The sequence below is a fragment of the Oryctolagus cuniculus genome, chromosome 17 (assembly GCF_964237555.1).
Source record: "Oryctolagus cuniculus chromosome 17, mOryCun1.1, whole genome shotgun sequence".
Taxonomy (NCBI): Eukaryota; Metazoa; Chordata; class Mammalia; order Lagomorpha; family Leporidae; genus Oryctolagus; species Oryctolagus cuniculus.
This window is the reverse complement of record NC_091448.1, coordinates 6,011,115-6,025,131: the sequence shown is the minus strand read 5'-3', so window position 1 is coordinate 6,025,131 and position 14,017 is coordinate 6,011,115. Positions and strand designations below refer to the sequence as shown.

General features: G+C 63.5%; 1 protein-coding gene across 1 annotated transcript in view; it reads left to right on the top strand.

Annotated features, from left to right (window-relative positions):
- Positions 1 to 14,017, top strand: part of TTYH2 (tweety family member 2) — a 31,021-nt gene that overhangs the window by 2,699 nt on the left and 14,305 nt on the right. The window contains exons 2-4 of the mRNA XM_051830959.2: positions 4,836 to 5,008; positions 8,687 to 8,798; positions 13,451 to 13,671. Of these exons, the coding sequence (XP_051686919.2) occupies positions 4,836 to 5,008; positions 8,687 to 8,798; positions 13,451 to 13,671 (506 nt within the window). The remainder of the gene's footprint in view (positions 1 to 4,835; positions 5,009 to 8,686; positions 8,799 to 13,450; positions 13,672 to 14,017) is intronic.

Here is a 14,017-nt window from a genome sequence, read left to right as displayed (position 1 = left end):
GTGCAGGGAGGGGACAGTGTGGGAAGTCTGGCTCTACACATTTCGGTAAGTCCCCCTGGTGTCTGACCACAGGCCTCTCCTGGACATCCCCCTTCCAGCCCCGGCCAGAGCCAGCAGCCTGGTCAGTTCCCACCAGGGCCTGGGTGCTGCCGGCCCTGTCCTCAGCAAGCTTGGCGGGGCCCAGTGCTGCGCCCAGCCCGGGGTGGCCACGGTCACCAAAGGCACGGGGCAGCGTCTGGGCTCCGCCGCTCGGCTGGCTGGGTTGCATTCCCGGGCTGCGTGACCGTGGGCAGGGGTCTGAGCCTCCCTCGCCTGCGAGGGTTTGATGAGTTATTCCGTGTAGGGGGCTTTCTTCACACAGGGGGTCCCAGAGCAGAGTGGTGCCCGGTGACACACGTCCTTGGACGGATGGGCCGCGGGGCTCAGCAGTGTCAGGACAGCGAGAGGAGAGAGCTCTGCAGGCGCTGGCCAGGGCGGCCTGAGAAGGGCTTTAGCTCAGGCTGCGAGTGTGCGTGCGCGTGCGTCAGAAGCCGAGCGGAGGTGGGCACCGGGCCCGTGCAGGCCTGGAGGAAGGCTGGCGAGTGGCGGGCGCTGGGGCTCTCCAAGGCAGAGTCGGGGGTGGTCTTAGCAGGGCAGACCTCCCTGCGAAGGTGGCCCCACCCCTTTGCCGGGGTCTTCGAAAGCTGTGGAGGCCCCCTGTGCCCCTGGGCCTGGTCCTTTCCCCCTCCCCCCTGCCCTCAGTGACCTTGGCCTGCGTCTGCCGGCCTCATGGGGAGGTGACCACATCCGCAGAGGGTGGCCAGGTAAGTCCCAACGCTGGCCTGGGGGAGGCGGAGGCTGTGGCCCCGGAGGAGGCAGGGACCTGGCCTTGTGAGCCATCTCTTTCCCCGCAGGTGAGAAGGCAGGGGTGGAGGTCATCCCTGCCGCAGAGGTCAGGGGGCCCTGGGCCCAGCCAAGGCATAAAGCCCACAGCCAGTGCCCGGCTCGTCAACGCCGCCAGAATCACAGTGTGCAAGGGGGAGACCCCAGCCGCCCGGGTGTCCCTGGGCAGTGCGGGGCCACAGACAGGCACCAGGCACTGCACACACTCACACACACAGCCGTCCCCTCCCTGCCCCAGGGCAGGCGGGTCACAGATGGCCCCCAGTGCTTGCTGTGTGCGGGGAAGCTTTGGACATGGAGCCCCCCTGTGGCTCCTCCCCATCGGTACAGCACTGTTGCTGGGAGGTAGTGTGTAGGCTGCATTTTCATGGGGGGGGGGTCTTCCGGATTCCCCAGGTGTGTGCCCTTAAGCCAGGGGAGGGGACAAGGTGGGGGGCTGGGCCAGGAAGTACCGGACCTCAGCACTGAGCTGGGTGACAGCCCTGGGGAGGAAGCCGGCATTCATCAGTGTGAGCCTTGAGTCATGGTCATCAGACAGTCACGCTGAGCCCGGGGAGGGGGCCTGGCCCTCCCCCATGGGCCTGGGGGCCTCTCCCCCTGCCTGCTCCCAGCTCCCCTCCCCCCAGCCTCAACCCCCCCCAGTGTCTGGGCTGCAGCCCCTCCCTGCCCAGCTGCAGTGGTCGCTGCCGGGTCCTGGCTTGGTGCGCCCCGGCCTGGGTTTCTCAGGACAAATTGGCAGAGCAGACATCATTGAAGTCGCTTTGATGGGAGAGGCAGCGCACTGATGTGGGGGGCCGTGGCGTGGTCCTGGAGCGGGAGAAGCCCACAGGGCACAGAGGGTGGCGGGGTGGGGGTGTCCTCCAGCCTGCCCAGCACAGCTCTTGGCTCTGGCTCTGTCTTCCCACTGCCATGTGGGTTCCTCAGTGTTAATTAGCAGCAGGAACATAATTGCCCCTTAGAGAGCAGCGGTGACACCCAGCTCCGCTCTCCTCCTCCCTCCCGCACCACCCGCCCCTCCTCCCCCCTCCACTCCCTTGGCCGGGCGCTGGGGGCACCTCCAGCCCCAGCTTCCTGTGCCCCCAGCACCCAGAGACAGTAGGGTCCCGAGGGGAGCTGCCGGGGTTTCCAGAGCGGGACGGCATTGTCAGGCCCCCGTGGCAGCCAGCTGCCCGGCTGAGAGAGGCCCCAGCCACAGGATCCCCGGGCCTGGGGAGAGTGAGACAGGGGAGCCGCGGCGGGGACCTGGCCGGGGCTGGATGGCGAGACCACGCGGCCCTGACTCACGGCTGCACTGCTTCTGGGAAGGTCCTCGTAGCCGGGAAGGGACACGGGGTAGATTCGGGGGATTTTCCTGTTGGGGGCGTCCAGGGCGCAGGCTGGAAGACAAGGGCCGTCTGGATATTAGCTGTTCTCTGCAAGAGGCCTGTCCCCTCCTTTGTTCCCCTTTCTTTATTTAAAAGATTTATTTATTTATCTGAAAAGGCAGAGTGACCGGGGCGGGGGGGTCTTCCTTTGTTGGGTCACTCCCCAGATGGCCACAACACCTGGGGCTGGGCCAGGCTGAAGCCAGGAGCCTGGAACTCCATCCAGGTCTCCCACCAGGGTGGCAGGGGCCCCAGCACTTGGGCCGTCCTCCGCTGCCTTCCCAGGTACATTCGCAGGGAGCTGGATTGGAAGCAAAGCAGTCGGGATTCCAACCGGTGCCCCAAAGGATGCCCCTCCCCTTTAAAACCCACTATAATTAGGAATAAATTAAAGGCCGCGGACACCGTGGCAAGTGCTACTGAAGGCCACCATCCCCTTGGCAGTGTCCCTGGGCGCCTTGGCGTCTCCGCCGCATGGCTGCCACTGGCACCCCCATCACGGGCAGGCGGTCTTCTCGAACCTTGTGCTTGCAGACCCGCTGAAGCCAGAGCCCTGCTGGCTAGCAGCTGGCTTGTCTGGCTGGTTCACCCGCGAGCTGCCGTCCGTTTTTATGGCTGCACAGCGCTCCGTGTGTGCCGAGGCACGTTTTGTGTGCCCGTCTTCTTGCTGGTGGACATCGGGGTGGCTTGCCCGTGGGTGGCCAAAAATATCCACGTGTGCGTCTTTGAGGGGCTCGAGCCCTCCGGCTTCCTAGAAAGTGCCGTTGCCGGGTGCGAGGTGCATGGGGCTTGCACGTCGTCGGGGGCGTCCCTGGGTTCTGGCTGGGGGGCATCGGGGCTGTATCGGGGAGGCGCACTGGTAGCAGGGCTGTGCTAAGCGTTGAGATGAGGAGGGTTAGGTACTGAGGAGTGGTGCGGGCAGGGGGAAGTCACCGCCCAGCCCTGTGGCTGAGGGGACGACGGAGGTGAGTCCCTGGCGTGACCCTGCTGTGTTTGTCCTGCGTGGCTGTGACAGCCACAGCTTAAGTCAAGTCCACCTGTCCTCCTCCAGATGAGCGGGTCTCCCGCCCTCTCCCAGGCTTGTCCCCAGCACTCTGGCCGTTTGTCCCTGACACTGAGAAGCGTGTAGGTCCGCAGTGAGCAGCAAAGTCTGATGCCGGACCAAGTCCGCCCAGGGCTGCACAGCTGAGCGGAACCAGTTCAGCAACGTGACTCCCGCAGGCGTCCACACCCTGGCCCCTGGACAATGGCTGCGGGGCCTCAGGCCCCAGATGCCCAGCGTCTGTGTGGCAGCTTGTCGCCGTCTGCCTGTCCCTGCACAAGGCCTGCCTTCTCCTTGGGCCTTCAGGTCCCGCGGTCTCCCCCACCCACCCCTGCTGATGGCGGCATCATCATTCGGGGTCCCTGAAGGGCGCTCCTGCCCGGCAGCCAGTCCTGGGGTGCTGGGGCTGTGCAGCAGGAGCCACTCGGGGACACATGGGGCGCAGGGGGGCCACCAGCTCGGGCGCCAGACTTAGACCCAGCTCCAGCCCTGGCGGGCGGCCACCAATCCCTGTGCCATCTGGTGTCCATCTGGCTGAATCAAGAGATTGGAGGGCAGAGGGGGTGGGGGACACCAGGCCTCTGAAGGACCCCGAGGTGCTGGGCGGGGCAAGCAGACACCTCCTGCCCCTTTCAACATTCTGGCTTGGTGCTGCTGGCCCCTGGGGACACAGCTGTCCCTCTCAGTATTCAGCACGAAGGGACTCCACGATTATGTTTCCTGATGCCCCCCGCTCATCCCCCAACACCTAGAACAGGCACTGACCGCCTTGGAGAGGAGCCCTTTGCACGAGGAGGCAGCGTCCGTGCCCCACGACCCTTCCTGGCCCCGTCTGAGGGTCCAAGGCATCCAGCAAATAAGCAAACACATCTTTAAGAAAAGAGTTTGAGAGGCAGAGAGAGAAAGAGAGGGCTTCCCCCTCTGTTGGTTCTCTCCCCCAGATGGCCGTAACTGCCAGGGCTGGGCCAGGCTGAAGCCAGGAGCCTGGAGCTCCATCCACGTCTCCCACGTTGGGGCAGGGGCCCAAGCACTTGGGCCACAGCCCTCTGCCTTCCCAGGTGCATTAGCAGGGAGCTGGATTGGAAGTGGAGCAGCCCGGTCTTGAACTTGCACTTGTACGGGATCCCGGCACCGCAGACTGCAGCTTAACCTGCTGCTCCACAGCGCCGGGCCCCCACCCCCACCCCGGTCTTGCTTGGCCACAGCCCTCGCGGCCGTTTGCTGACTCCTGCATGTGTGTCAGGGGCTCAGGGCTCTCCGTCAGGCAAGGCCTGGTTGCTGTCTTCGTCCAGGTGTGGCAGCCAGAAATCCTGTGTGTCCGCCTCCCCCGTACCTGGCCACCAAGGACACCGCGGGGGCTCCATCCCCTCCCTCCTCCTGAGCACCAGGCACTGTTTACAGAGTAGGGGCTTCTATCACGGGAGCAGGAAAGGACGGACAGAAGAAAGATGGGTGACAGACACACAGCCCAGCCCCAGCTCCCACACCCGCCGCCCGGCACCCAGGGCCCTGGGGCCGGGGGCTGACCCTGGGCTCTCCTCTTGCAGTCGCTGCTGTTCCTGGGGCTGGTGGCCGCCGTGTGCCTGGGCCTGAACTTGATCTTCCTCACGGCTTATCTGGTCTGCGTGTGCTGCCGCCGGCGGGACGAGGCCGGGCAGACCAAGCAACGCGGCTCCTGCTGCACCACCTGGACGGCGGTGGTGGCCGGGCTCATCTGCTGGTGAGTGTCCCCCTGCATGGGGACGGGCAGAGGGCAGGGCGTGCTGGCGTCTGTCCTGCCGGTTAGCCCGTGAACCTGACCCCCCCCCAGCCGCCCCTCCCCCGGGGCTACCTTGGTGGACCAGCGTGGCCCCAGGTAAATGCCGTCCCTTTCCCTGCCACACGCCTAGGGTGGTCTGGGGTCTCCCTCGTGGCTCCGACCCCTGCGCAGTGCACTTCTGTCCAGCCACGCAGCCCTCTCCCTGGCTCCAGGCCCCTCTCTCCCAGTACCACCCTGGGCCTGCGAAGTCAGAAGGAAACCTGACCGTGGCCAGGATCAATGCCCTCTTCTCCCGGGATCGATAGCTCTCAGGGCCATTAGAGCCGTGCTCTGCTCGCTCCCGGCGCGGCCCCTGCACGTGCTGGCTGTTTGCAGGAATTGTATTTTCCAGAGGCTTTTCCAAACCGAGCCTCTGCCGGGGTGTGCTCCCCTCTGGCTGGAGTCCCTCACCACTGGGCCGCACGACGGGTACCAGGCAGGACCCCTGGCCTCCGCGCTGCGGAGCACGTGTCCGCCCGCCATCCCGCCCCCTGCGGCAGGGGCACAGAGGAGACGCAGCGCCCGGCACAGGAAAGGGCCCCAGGCCGGCTACCCTGGGATCCCCGGCCCTGTGAACTCAGAGTAAAATAATAACAATAATAAAATCACAGAGTTCGGGTGCTCCGTATTGTAAGATGCCCCGAGATTGTAAATCAAAGATGCGTTTAGTATCACTAGCACAGGGAACCCAACAGCTTAGCCTCGCCAACCTCACATGGCCTCAGAACACTTCTGTTAGCCTGCAGGGCTGAAGACGGAACACAAACCTGTTTTTCAGGTTATTTATTGTTTGTTTGTTTAAGAAGCAGAGTGACAGGGAGAGAGAGAGAGAGAGAGAGAGATCTTCAGGGTTGATCCAGGCCAAAGCCAGGAGCCGAGGACTCCATCCAGGTCTCCCGAGCGGATGGCAAGGGGTCTGACTACTCCGGCCATCATCTGCGACCTCTCAGGCGCATTAGCAACAAACTGGACGGGACGCACGGGTGGGATCCCATCCTGGGCAGGCCAGCCCCGCGTGTGGGGGTGTGGACCTCCTACCTGACACCTGCTGTGCCCTGGCGTCGCCCCCCGCCCCCCAAGCCTATCTCAGAGACAATGCTGAGTCCCCTCTCTGGTTTACTGAGTTCCGTGCTGGACTGAAAGCTGGGGTAGTTGAAAGGGTGGGTGAGCGCTCGCACCTTTACAAAGCTGAAGAGCCGTGTGCATGGCTTAGGGGGCCGTTGCAACAAGTAGCAATCACCTTTGGTTTTCGGGAAGCTCGGAGCAGGTGTGGGCTGGACTCGCTCCGCCGCATTCTGCACATCCCCTGTGCCAGGCGAGAGGGAGCCAGCGGCGAGAAAAACAGGCACAGGGCTGGCGTCGGGGCACTGCAGGCTGAACCACCACTCGTCACGTCAGAGCGCCAGTGCCAGTCCCGGCTGCTCCGCTTCCGATCCAGCTCCCTGCTGATGAGCCTGGGAAGGCAGCGGAAGACGGCCCAAGTACCTGGGCCCCGGCTGTCACCCACGTGGGCGACCCAGAAGGAGTTCAAAGCTCCTGGCTTTGGTCTGGCCCAGCCTTGGCCGTTGCAGCCATCTGGGGAGTAAACCAGTGTATGGAAGATCTCTCTCTCTTCCTGTCTCTACATTGCTCTGCCTTTTAAATAAATAAAATAAATCTTTAAAAAAAAAAATGCACATTCCTAGAGCCCACCGAGGCAGTGGGCCGGGTTGGGGGTGCCTTCTGCATGCTACCAGGCATTGAGCTGATTCTGTTCCCATGGGCCACCCCCCAGCCTGGGAAACCTTGAATTCCAGGGTCGAAGGCAGGCCTGAGGGGGGGTTCCGTAACAGCCTTGCTGGGAGTCCACCCTGGGCCGGGTAAGCTGGCCGTGAGCTTCCGTCCTCCCCGGCACGAAGTTGGCGCCAACCCCGGGGGCTGCGGCATGAGTCTCGGCTCCCCCAGGATGTGATCGGCGTCCAGGCCCAGACCTGAAATGCTGGACTCACACCAGCCTGGGGAGTTCCACAGGGTTAGGTTGCAAGCTCTGCCTTTGGTTAAAGCAAAAACGAAAATCAATACAGCACCCAGGAGGAGGCAGTCAGCAGGGGAGGGGAGGCTCTGGGGACGGAGCCACCCTGAGCAGTGACCTTGACCACCAGGCAGAATTGACCCCTGAGGACACTGAAGTCACAGACTGCAGCCAGGAGGGTGACAGGAAGCCACGCCAGGAGGGTGGCTGGTGGCACCCGCACACGGAGCCCTCTTCCCGCCGTCGCAGGGACAGCCATGCACACCACGGAGGGTGCGTGGCTGTGAGAGGCAGGTTTCACCCCAGGCGGAGAAGGGACTTTCTGTGCCCTGGGGCTCCAGGGAAGAGGACCCAGCGGCCTCCCATGGGCAGGGAACGTCAAGGAAAGGGTGGAGCATGGCCAGGGAGTCCTGGCTTCTGACCTGGGGCTGTGGGCCCCACCCAGACCCCTCGGGCCGGCCTGGGTCTCCTCCTCTTGGAGTCCTTAACCTTCACCCCCAGTGTCGGCCCAGCCCCCGGGGAAGAGCTCAGTGAAGGTCAAATCCCTGCCCTCCATCCGGGGCTACGGTGGCTTTGTTCCTGATGGCCGGGACTTGGAAGGGGCCCAGATGCCCAGCAGCAGGGGTCGGGAAAGCGCTCTCTGTCGCATCCAGACCGCGGGGCAAGGAGATGAGCTGTGCCGTCCTGGACAGCCACGGAGGAGCCGTCGGCGGCGGCTGCTACGGGAAAGAAGCCAGCCTCAACAGGGGAGAAACTGATGTCCACTGAGTGACTTTCTGGGGAAGGCAGAACTATGGTGACCGCGAAAGCATCTGAGGTTGGGGGGGTGAGTAGGGAGAGAGCAGGGTTTTTTTTCTCTTTAAGACAGAGTCATAGAGAGGGAGATACACACAGAGATTTTCCGTTCACTGGTTCACTCCCCACATGTCCCCAGCAGCCAGGTCTGGCCCAGGCTGGAGTCAGGAGTCAGGAGCTCCATCCGGGTCTCCCGCGTGGGTGGCAGGGACGCTGGTGCTTGGGCCATCATCATCCCGGGCCTTCCCAGGCTCATGAGTGGGAATTCTGGGTGGAAGTTGAGGGGCCAGGACTCGAACCAGCAGCGCTGTGATTATGGGATGCCGGGATGCAGGCGGTAGCTTAACCCGAGGCCACAATGCTGGCCCCAGCACGGCTGTGAGGCCGTGGTGCCGTAGTGGTACGTCTGTGTCCTACCTTTGTCCAGTCCTGAGAGTGGGCAGCGCCAGTGTGAACTGTGGGCTTGGGGTGCACGGTCCACGCCGGTGTGCACTTGGTGCCCACACCCTCTCCGGAAGTGCTTGGTTCAGGCCTTGGCTGCTCCTCTCTGACCCAGCTTCTGGCCGATGCGTAGCCCAGCAGGCAGCAGGCGATGGCTCGAGGCCTTGAGTTCCCGCCACCCATGTGGGAGACCTTGGTTGAGTGCAGGCTTCAGCCCAGCCCAGCCCTGGCTGTTGCAGGCGTTTGGGGAAGGTATCTCACTCTCTCCCGCTTTTGTTCTCTGCCTTTCAACAAATAAATACGCAGAATGAACACAAACACTCTTCTAACCTTTGTTTGGGTTTTGATTGTAGTGCCGCCATAGGCATTGGGTTCTATGGGAACAGCGAGACCAGCGACGGGGTCTACCAGCTGACCTACTCCTTGGACAATGCACACCACACCTTGTCTGGGATCGACACTCTGGTAAGGCCGGTGGGCAGCTGGCCAGGCACGGGTGCAGTGTGTGAGCTCAGTGCGGCCGGGACGGGGTCCCAGTGGGTCCCCATGGGTCCCCAGCCAGCTCGGCCCCCGCAGACCTGCAGCGCCCCTGCTTCTCCTGGGTTTCCAGGAGAGCCGCTCACTTCCTGTTTGCCGCAGGAGAGCGAGAATGTGGAAAGTCAGCCCCACCGCGTTGTGTGTGTCCACTCTAAGGGGACACCGGGGGATGGCAAGGGGGAAGCTCTGTCCAGAAACTGCAAGGGAGCCCCACGGGGTGGCATGATTCATCCCAGATGCCTAGACAAGTCCTGTGTCGCTGGGCCCTGGGCCGGGCCCGTGACCCCGGCTGGGGCTTCCAGTCCAGGCCAGAGGCACCAGGCTCTGATAGGGCCTGAGCCACAGAGTGAGGGCAGGGAATTGGGTTTTCTCCCATGGTGGCCTGGCCCCATGCGTCCGTCCCAGGCAGCCCCAGGTGCTCTGGTGACAAAGCCGCAGCGACCACCCCTTGGGCGTCCGCCCCGTTCCAGTCCCTTTCTGGGCCAGGTCCCCCGCAGAGGGGCTGAGGGCCCCAGCAAAAGGCCCGTTTCTGTCCCACAGCCTGCACCGCAGCGTCCAGCCCCATCTGTCTCCCGCTGACCGGCCTGGCATGGCCCTGGCAGCCTGCGGGGAGGACTCCACCTCACCGGCCCCCTCCCACTCCCTTAAGCTCCTCTAGGCTCTAATCCCCTGGTGGCCCCTCAGGGGGGCTCCCCTTAAAGAGACAGCTGTGCTGCTCGTGTGGACTGGGGAGGCAGGCTGTGGCCTCCAGAGAGGGCCCTTTTGGGGCTGGGGTGGGGGATGCCAGATCGGGCCAGCCCTCCCTTAGGAGACATGGCTGATACCCAGGTGTCTGGGTGCTGGGCTGAGCAGCTCTGGGGGGTGAGGGCGGAGCAGCAGGGCTGGGGGAGCTGGGCAGAGCCTCGGGGGCTGCACCCTAGGCCCCTCTTCCCTTCCCCCCCTCACCCACCAGTCCCAGACGCACTGGGGGAGGAACACAGCCCCAGGCGTAAACCTCTTCCCCGGAAAGCCCAGGACCGTGACCTTCACTGGCCCAGGGCTTGATGGGAAAACGGGAGTCCTCCTGGGGGCTGACAGCTGTGCTGGGAGCGAGCCCTGGGGCCGGCATTGGACATGTCCCAGTGAACCCCACTCTGGAATCCCGGGGGGGGGGGGCGGCGGGGTGCTGCTCCTCCTGCAGGCACCGCCTCCTCCAGGGGGCCAGCCCCCGGGCCCAGGGTGGGGAGGCCTGCGCTGCCCCTTGGAGGGGCCCATGAGGCTGGTTTGCATCCCAGGGGAGGCAGCAGGCTTTGGAGGGCCCCCCATATCTGAGGGCTGAAGGTCAGATACCAGGTAAATGACATCGGATGACTTCATGTAGGTGAAAGTGCAGTTGACTACTCAGTGGGCTCCCACCAGTGACTCAGGTAATGGGCCCCATTATAGTAATTACTGTGATTACCGGGAGGGAGGACGAGGCCGTGGGTGGGTCAGGTGACCAGGAGCCCAGCTCAGGCAGCTGAGGGACCACCCAGAGGCCTTCCGGGCTGCCCTGGCATGGAGTGGGGGCCTTCTCCATGTCCCCCTCTGGATCAGAAACCCCACCCCTTCCAACCGGGGACAGCCTGTGCCTCAGCGGGGGGCCAAGGCAGGGCCTCAGGTTATTCAAGGGTCCGAAAGGGATTGTCTGGGGGTGTTGGGCGGGCAAAGGCCAGTGGGTCCTGCCTGTGTGGGGGGAGGGGCTCCAGCTGAGCACCCAAGGGACCAGACAGCTGCCTAACCCTCGGGGTCTCCTTGGCCCACCGTGGGCACTGCTGCTGTGTGTGTGTGTGGCTGGCATTCTGGTGGCTTCTGTGGCTCTCGCTGGAGCCCTCAGCAGGCTGCAGGGCCGAGATGGGGAGGCACGGGGAGCCGCCTCTCCGCCACAGCCGTGAGCTGGACCTGGTGGGGGCAGGCTGCGCACACAGCACCCCGCCCACCCTCAGCCCTGTCCTCTGCCCGGGTCTGCCCCGGGCCTCCTCTCCCCTGCACCCGACCCCGCCCAAGCGCGGGAGCCCCCTCCCTCTTGAGGTTTTCAGCCCTGCACTTGCGTCAGTCATCTGGGGGGGGGGTGTCACAGGACCCCGCCCTGGCCCTGGAGTCTCCAGTGACCCGGATGTGGGCAGGGCTGAGAAATCGCCCTTTTGTGATGAGTTCCCAGGGGACCCTGCCCTGCGGACTTGGAAAGCAGCTGTCTGCAGCCTGGGGGACACGCGCCAGCCCCTTCAGGCCCTGCCCAGCCCGGAGCGGACCTGGCTGGCCCTCTGGCTCTCGGAACTTTTGCTTTCCCACGAGAGAGCAAGACCTGGTTCTGTTGGGGTAGGGGGTGGTGTCTCACCTCTGTGACCCCGGGGCCGGGCCTGGAGCGCGTGGGGGACAGGGGCCGTGTGTACTGGGTTGGGGGTGATGTGGAGAGGTGGGAGCTGTATGTAGGTCAGTGGTGTGGTTTTTTTGTTTGTTTCCTATGGGAGGATGTGGTGGGGGGAGATAGGCCTGACAGATGTTAATTGTCTTGTGCCTTTTTTTTTCCCAAGAAGGGTTTAAGAAGTAGGGAAGTTAAGTGATGCAAAGCTAAGGAGGAGGAAGTTTACAGAGCATTTAACGGCCTTTGTTCTTTGTTCTTTGTCTTGCTGTATGAGATATAGGAAGGTCAAAGTGGCACCTAGGCTGCTCCTGGGCTCCCGGGCGACAGTGCCGTGTGGGCAAAGGTCGTTGCTCTTCAACCCGACATCAAGTTTCTGGGTTCCCGGATGTGCTCCCGTGTGGTTTGGGGTTTTGCTCCCCTGCCTGAAGCCCCCAGCTGCCGAGCCCCGAAGGCGTGGCCGCTGCTGTCGGGGCCTCTTAGTGGGTCTGTAACCCACAGGAACCAGGCACAGGGCAGAAAATGGGACGAGCGGCTGGCTTGGAGAAAACAAAACGGAACAAAGAGAGCCATTCTCTCCTCTGGAACCAGGAGCTCACGGTGGCCGCAGATGTGCGGAGCTGCAGAGCGGCCCTGAGTCCCAGAGCTGCCCAGCGCCCGGCTCTTATCAGCCCGGGCTCAGCCCGGCCCGGGGGAGCTTCTGGCCCCGTCTCCTGCGTCCTTTCTTCAGACCTGTGGGAGCTGCCGGCGCGGATCAAAATTAGCACGCACTGTCCCCGGTTGTGCTTCTTGGGTTCCTGTGACGATTTCGGGACAGCCCAGCCCCCCACCCCTGGAGGGCATCACACCAGGCTCAGGGCGGGCCTCCGGGGTGGGCGTGGGGCCGCCAGGCTGCAGCCCTGGCCACTGCGGGCTCCCTGGGCCTGGGCTGTGTGCAGGCCCCTTCCCGAACAGCGCAGCTGTGGCCCTTGTCCGAAAGTTACTGCCGTCGCCCTCCATGGCTGCCTTGGCTCAGCCCACACTGCCTCCCCTCAACTGCAGGCCCTTAGGGCCCGGCAAGGGGCAGGACAGACATCCAGGCGAGGACGTGTGCACAGAGAAGGCCCATTCTGCCCTTCTGTCTCCCATCCGTGCTCTTCTGGCCGGGGTCGGGTCTGTCTGTGTTTTTTCAAAGTTCCATTGTTCTGCCTGCACGCGGGTTCAGGGCACTGCAAGCAGCTGGGAGCCGTGCGACCCGGCGTCCCTCTCGCTGTGGGACTGACAGGTCGGGAAGCCACCTGGGAAATCTCTTTTTTTTAAGGTTTGTTTTTTACTTAGCTGAAAGGCAGAGTTAGAGAGAGAGGGAGAGACAGAGTGAGAAAGAGATCTTGCACCTGCTGGTTCAGTCCCTAAATGGCTACAAAGGCTAGTGCTGGGCCAGGCCAAAGCCAGGAGCTTCCTGCAGGTCTCCCAGGTGGGTGCAGGGGCCCAAGCACTTGGTCCATCTTCTGCTGCTTTCCCAGGCACATCAGCAGGGAGCTGGATCGGAAGTGGAGCAGCCGGGACTCAAACTGGTGCCCATGTGGGATGCTGGTGGCACAGATGGAGGCCTAACCTGCTAACCCGCAACGCCAGCCCCAACATGGGAAACCTTGAGCTCAAACTTTCCATTTCTCTTAAAAAGAGCAGTTACCATCCAGCATGCTTCAAGTTCTAAGAGAATCTTCAAGGAAGAAAAACTGATGGTTTGGTCTGTGTCCCGCCCTGGGTCTGTCTGTACACAGAGCCCGTCTCCCTTAGCTGAAATGCTTGGGACCACAGATATTTGAGATTGCGGGGTTTTGCAGGTTTTGAAACAGTTGCTTAATCGGCAGGGCACCCCTCATCTGAAAATCCAAAGTGCCCCCCAAAATCCTAAACCTCTTGAGCATCAGAGACAGCGTCAGGTCAGCACTCAAAAGATCTCTGATCTCGGAGCATTCCAGACAGAGGGCTCTGACGCTGGTGCCCAGGCCCCGGTCAAGGTCAGGACCTCTGTCTAGCAGCAGCCCCGTGAGCTCTCCGGGCCGGGCCGGGTGCATTTGTTCGTTCCAACCTGAGCAGCATCCGCTGCTGATTGCAAAGACCGCCCCCCTCCCCGGAGTGAGACCCAGGGCCCCAAGCACCGCCTCCCAGGAGCGGGCCTCACAGCCCCCCCCCCCGATGTGGCCCCCACCGCCAGGTTTCTGGAACCACCCAGCAGATGAAGATGGACCTGGAGCAGCACCTGGCCCGCCTCAGTGAGATCCTGGCCTCCCGGGGCGACTACATCCAGACCCTGAAGTTCATGCAGCAGATGGCCGACAGCATCGTCACCCAGCTCTCGGGGCTGCCCGTGTGGCAGGACGTCGGCGCCCAGCTGAGCGAGCTGGCCGACCAGACCGGCTACGTAGAGTACTACAGGTGAGACTCTTGCCACCTCGCAGGTATGCCAGCTAGTTCTGTCCATCCTGCGCCCCATTCCCCAAACCCCAGGACTGGGGACGGCCCCGACGGAGAGCCAGGGTAGGAAGCAGCGGTCTCAGCCCAGGGTCCCTCCTGCCCGGAGGACCTGCGGCCCAGCCCTGCGGGGCGCGGCGCCGAGGAGGTGCGCGGTGCAGCGGGTCCACAGGTTGTGGAGAATCAGCGAGCGGCAGCTCTACGGGCTCCTGACCCCACTGTCAGTGCTCGGAGCGCGGCTTCCTCTGGTTTTCGGGTTTGTCCCAAAGCCCCAGCCCACAGGTGGTCACTGCTGCACTGCGTCCAGAGA